This window comes from Cervus elaphus, chromosome 27 (genome assembly GCF_910594005.1).
Source record: "Cervus elaphus chromosome 27, mCerEla1.1, whole genome shotgun sequence".
Taxonomy (NCBI): domain Eukaryota; kingdom Metazoa; phylum Chordata; class Mammalia; order Artiodactyla; family Cervidae; genus Cervus; species Cervus elaphus.
Window position 1 is genome coordinate 41907800 of NC_057841.1, and position 6280 is coordinate 41914079.

At 43.1% G+C, this 6280-nt stretch overlaps 1 protein-coding gene across 1 annotated transcript; it reads right to left on the reverse strand.

The window, feature by feature from the left end:
- Positions 1-4469: 4469 nt before the first annotated feature.
- On the reverse strand, positions 4470-5329 carry LOC122685015 (40S ribosomal protein S3a-like). Its single transcript, XM_043889643.1, has one exon. It carries the CDS (start codon positions 5308-5310, stop codon positions 4516-4518), a length of 795 nt encoding a protein of 264 aa, XP_043745578.1. The 5' UTR covers positions 5311-5329; the 3' UTR covers positions 4470-4515.
- Positions 5330-6280: the final 951 nt, after the last annotated feature.

The following is a 6280-nucleotide window of genomic DNA, read 5'->3' on the forward strand; positions in this document are numbered from 1 at the left end:
AGCCAAATGTGTAGGAATTAGAAGCAAAATTTCTGGAAGTGGCTCATTAGATTTGATAGTGAGAAGAGCCACTCCCAGACCCACCTTTTCATTTCTAGACCCATATATGCCAGCAGTTGGAGAAATGGCATCACACATGGGGTGCTGCCTCAAAGCATATTCTGTATGGTAATGTCCATCTCATGCACAGAATGCCATCTCTTCACTGCACTACACTGAATCTTCAGGAGGCTGTCTGTCAGCTCTGTCAGGCTAGATGCTTCTCCTAATAGGATGTATGGTGTAAGACCAATGAATTCCATTTCTTCTCTTCTCTTATGAATTGCTTTTCCTGATGAGCAGTAGTGTTCTGTGGAGTACTTTGATGATAGGTAAGATGTTTCCAATTTCCACCTGAAATATTTTGGGCATAAATATTGGGGGCAGTGAGGTATGGTATTAGCATTAAACTGACATCTGCTCATTGGAAGGACTGATGTTGAAGCTGAAACTCCAATACTTTGGCCACCTCATGCGAAGAGTTGACTCCTTAGAAAAGATCCTAATGATGGGAGGATTGGGGGCGGGAGGAGGAGGGGACGACAGAGGATGAGATGGCTGGATGGCATCACTGACTCGATGGACATGGGTTTGGGTAGACTCCAGGAGTTGGTGATGGACAGGGAGGCCTGGCGTGCTGCGATTCATGGGGTCACAAAGAGTTGGACACGATTGAGCAACTGAACTGAACTGAACTGAGACTAATAAGATAGAATCAAAAACCCAGAAATAAACTCTTGCATATATGGTCAACTAACATTTGACAAGCTAGCCAAGGTAATCAATGGGGAAAGGACAATCTCTTTAATAAATAGTATACTGGGAAAATTGTGTGTGTGTGTGCTCAGTCATGTCTGATTCTTTGAGACTCCATGGACTGTAGCTCACAAGGCTCCTCTGTCCATGGGATTTCCCAGGCAAGAATACTGGAGCAGGTTGCCATTTCCTCTTCCAAGGGATCTTCCTGACCCAGGGATGGAACCTGTGTCTCTTGCATCTCCTGTATTGGCAGGTGAGTTCTTTACCACTGAGCCACCTGGGAAGCTCTGCTGGGAGAATTAACCACAGGAAAAAAAGAAAAGAAATGGGATCTCTGTTTTACACCACTCACGTAAATTATCTTAAAATGGATAAAAGTCTTAAATATTAGACCTGAAGTTGTAAAATTTCTGCAAGAAGACATATGGAAAAAACTCCTTGACATGGATCTTGGCAATGATTTTTTGATATGACACCAAAAGTGAGGTGACAAAAGCAATAATTAATAAGGGGACTACATCAACTAAAAAGTTTCTGCCCAGCAAAAGAAACAATCAAGAAAATGAAAAGGCAACCTATGGAATGGAGAAAATATTTGCAAACTGTTACAGGGTTAGTATCCAAAATATGTAAAGAACTCACACAATTCAATAGCAAAACCCCAAACAATCTGATTAAAAAGTGGGCAGAGGTATTATACGTATACCTCTGCCCATTTTTTAATCAGATATATACTTGATTCATGTTGAGGTTTGACAGAAAACAACAAAATTCTATAAAGCAGTTACCCTTCAATAAAAAAATAAATTAAAAAGAAAAAAAATGGGTAGAGAAACTGACTAGACATTTTTACAAAGAAGATATCCAAATGGCTGGAAGGCACATGAAAAAGATGCTCAACATTACTAATCATTAGAGAAACATAAATCAAAACCTCGGTGAGATATCGCCTGATGCCTATTAGAATGGATATTACAAAGAAGACAAGGCATGACAAGTGATGGTAAGGATGTGGAGAAAAGGGAGACCATGTGCACTCTTGCTGAGAATGTAAATTGGTGCAGTCACTGTGGAAAACAGTATGAAGGTTTCTCAAAAAAATTTAAAAAAAGAACTATCATGAGATATAGCAATCTTGCTTCTGGATATACACCTGAAGGAAACAAAAATAGGATATCAAAGAGGTAACTGAAAAAAAAAAAGAGAGATAACTGCTCTCCTGTATTCTCCGCAGCACTGTTTACAACAGCCAAGACAAGGAAACAACCGACATGTCCATCAACAGATGAATGGATAAAGAAAATGTGGCATGTATACACACAATGGAATATTATTCAGACCAAAAAAAAAGGAAACCCTGCTATCTATGACAACATGGATGAAACTTGAGGGCATTACGCTAAGTGCAATTAAGTCAGAGAAAGACAGACAGTGTACAATTTCCTGTATATGTGGAATCTAAAAGAGCCGAGCTCACAGAAAGAGAGTATAGAGTGATGGTTACGAGGGGCTGGAGGCAGAGGAGATGGGGAGATTTTGGTCAAAGTATACGAACTTCCAGTTGTAAGATGAGTAAGTTCTGGGGCTGTAATACAAGGCATGGAGAGTATAGCTAACAATATTATATTACGTACTAGAAAGCTGTCAAGAGAGTAGGTCTAAAATGTTCCAAATGTCCTCCTACGCACCAAAAGTGGTACTTATGTGAGGTGATGGAGGCATTAACTCACCTTGTTGTGGCCATCATTTCACAGTATGTATACACATGTATCACACTGTACCCTTAAACATACATGTGTGTCAATTACATCTCAATAGGCTGGAAAAAATAAAGCAGAAGAAAAGAAAATAGAGGCAGGACTTCCCTGGTGGTCCAGTGGTTAAGACTCTGAGCTTCCACTGCAGTGGGCACAGGTTTGATCCCTGGTTGGGAAACTAGGACCCTGCATGCCTTGTGGTGTGGCCCAAAATAATAATAAGAGGCTGAGGATAAACTCTAGAGAGAGAAAAGGAAAACTTACAAACAAGTAAGAAAAGCAGCCAGGGAAACAGAAGAGAAACAAGAAAAGTGGGTGATGTGGTAGCTAAGGAAACAAAACATCTCAAGGAGGGAGGTTGCAGTGGGGTCAAATGTGCAGAGAATGAGTGACTGGGAGGTCTTTGATGACCTTGGCAGAAATAGCGTGGAGACCAAAGGGAAGTGGTGGGTGGGCTGAAGTCTGAGCGGAGGCGAGGGTGTGAAGCAGCTGTGGTCGGAGTGGGGCGGGTGAGAGCCAGGTCAGCTTCCTGAGTTGCCTTTGTAGTTCTTGCTCTGCCCACTGGCTCCCAGCACCCCCACACCCACATGCGTACATTCATCCACAAGAACTCCTGGTGGCAGGAGCCCCGTACATCCTGAAATTCAGTGATGGAATTCCTAGACATCTTTCTTCTTTCATCCTTCAGTCCCTCCCCCCACCCCCCGACCGCAGGCTCAAATGGGTCATTATCCACAGCCTCCCAGCTGGCCTCTCTAATGCTAGTCTTGTTTGTTTCCAATTTGCCTGTCACACACCACACTGAGGTCAACTCTTTAAATCATGACATTTCAGGGCATGTAGTGAAAAAAGTGAAAATCACTCAGTCATGTCTGACTCTTTACAACCCCATGGACTGTAGCCCACCAGGCTCCTCTGTCCATGGAATTATCCAGGCCAGAATGCTGGAATGGGTAGCTGTTCCCTTCTCCAAGGGATCTACCCGATCCCTTCTCCAGGGATCAACCCCAGGTCTCCAGCACTGCAGGTGGATTCTTTCCTGCTGAGCCACCAGGGAAGCCCAGGAATACTGGAGTGGGTAGCCTATCCCTTCTCCAGGGGATTTTCCCAACCCAGGAATCGAACTGGGGTCTGCTGCATTGCAGGCGGATTCTTTACTGGCTGAGCCGTGTAAGAGAAGTCTAAATTGTTCAGTACAACTTCCTAGGTTTTCCAAGTTCTGGGTCCCACCTCTCTGTCGCCTCTTGACCAATGAAGCTTTGTTGTTTGTTTAGTCACTAGGTCATGTCTGACTCTTTTGTGACTTCATGGACTTTGGCCCGCCAGACTCCTCTGCCCAAGGAATTTCCCACAACAATACTGGAGTGGGTTGCCATTACCTTCAGGGGAATTTCCCAACCCTGGGATTGAACCCATGTCTCCTACATTGCAGGTGGATTCCTTATCACTGAGCCGCCAGAGAAGCCTAATGAAGCCTATGCTCTAGGAACATACGACTCTGCAGACTTTTTCAAAGAAGCCAAGGTCTCGTGTATTTTCCTTTTTCCAGGTGTTTGGAAGCCTTTCTACTCATCTTTCAAGATCAGCTTTAAGCACCTCTTCCTTGGTAATCCCTTCCCTGCCTATCCCATGATCACTCCTGCCCTTCATTCTTATTTATTTCAACTATGGTTCGCTATCCTTTATCCACTCCATCCTTTGTTGTGTTTTAAGTTTACCTTCCCCAGTAGGTGATGACTTCTTGGAGCACAAAAACTATGGTCTTCCTCTTTATAGTTCTAGGATTTATGACAGTGCCTGGCATGACAAGTGAATCTTAATTGCTGTATCATTGGAGGGGTGAGAGAGGCTCATAGGGTGGAGATATACGTATTTATAGAGCTGATTCACTTCATTCTTTTTTTTTTTTTTTTATACCACAAATAAGATCTTCTATTTGTCACCATTAAGAGTCTGCATTTTAAACTGATTCTTGGACTGGTGGTTCGTATCCATCAGCTCGTTCAACTTTAGCACCTGTCTCGTCCCCAGTAGCTTTTCCAGAACTACTACCTTCACCATGTAGCTCCATGAGTTTTCCCAATTCAAATTTAGGCTTCTTCAGCATTTTTACTTTTCTAACGAAGACATCATGGAGTGGATAAATAGATTGGCAAGCCTTTTCTGTGTCTTTTCCAATGCTATCTGGAATCAATTTATTGACCACCTCTTTCAAGTCGTTTGTCTGCACCTCTCGGGTCATGATCTCCATCATCTTCTTACGGATCTGGCGCACCTGCTGGTGCTGGGCATAAGAGGTCTTCCGGATCTGATTGTTGCGCTTTTTAGTAAAACCCACACAGAACAGACGAAGCAAGTAACCATCGGTAGTCTTGACATCAATGTGAGCTTCAATCATGGTCTGCCATTTTTTGACCATGGAGCACATTTTGTCACGGGTAAGATCCATACCATGAAAATTAGTCAGGCAGTTTTTGCCCTGAACATCCTCAGTAATTAGCTTGAATTTTCTAAATGCTACTTCATCATTCTGCAGATCAGCAAGACTCACTTCAAAAACACGACCTTTGAGGCCATCAGACGCGATTTTAGTTCCTTGAGTTCTCGTGACCAATGTTTTCCCAATATTCCTTATATTGAACATAGCTGGTGCTTTCACATCATACCAATCTTTTTTAGAAAATGGGTCAACCACTTTCTTCTTGGCTCCCTTTTTGCCTCCTTTCGTAAGGCGCTTGTTCTTGCCGACCGCCATGGTGCAGCTCAGAGAGCCAAAATCGATTCACTTCATTCTAAAGCACAAACTAACGTAACATTGAAAAGCAATTATACTCCAACAACAAAAATTTTTTTTAATTGTTTTAAATTTAAATTAAATTCTGCTAGAGGAGCAGTACTGATATTTCTGGCATCAGCGCTCCTGCTTCACCAGTACTGAAGGTGTGTCTGCAGCAGGTGAAGGATGCATGTCTTGTCCTCACACTAAGTCCCCAGTTGTCCCTGGGCTCCAATGAGCACACTTGGGTCTTTTGTTCAAGTCCACCTGGGACATCAAAGGCCTTTCTTCCCCTCTGGGGGCTCTGGAGCTCTTTTCTTGGCTTTTCCATCCAATTGGCTTCCTAAGGATTCTGTCCCAGAAACCAGAGGAAGCCCCATGGACTGGGTGTGAAAGGGAATGCCAGATGGCTACTGCCTGTGTGTCTCTTGACTGTGGACTCAAGGCTAAATAAAGGGGATTTTTGCTTTTGAGAAATATCAAAAGCTGCTGTAGCACCAATGAAGCCTTTCTAGGTAAAATTCAAAAGCTAGAATTATTCCAAATCAACCTATCTTTTGTGCTGCAAGGAGATCAAACCAGTCAATCCTAGAGGAAATCAATCCTGAATATTCATTGGAAGGACTGATGCTGAAGCTGAAGCTCTAGTACTTTGGCCACCTGATGCAAAGAGTGAACTCCCTGGAAAAGACTGAGGCTGGGAAGGATTGGAGGCAAAACAAGAAGCGGGAGGCAGAGGATGAGATGGTTAGATAGCATCACCAACTCAATGGACGTGAATTTGAGCAAACTCTAGTAGACGGTAAAGGACAAGGAAGCCTGGCGTGCTACAGTCTGTGGGGTTGCGAAGAGTTGGACACGACTTAGCAAGTGAACAACAACACATCTTTTACTCTTTCATTTGATTATATTTTTTCTGCTTTTATCCTGTTCATATCTGCTTCAGACC

Coding starts and splice junctions, on each gene's coding strand:
- LOC122685015 (XM_043889643.1), bottom strand. CDS start 5,310: ATGGCGGTCGGCAAGAACAAGCGCCTTACGAAAGGAGGCAAAAAGGGA.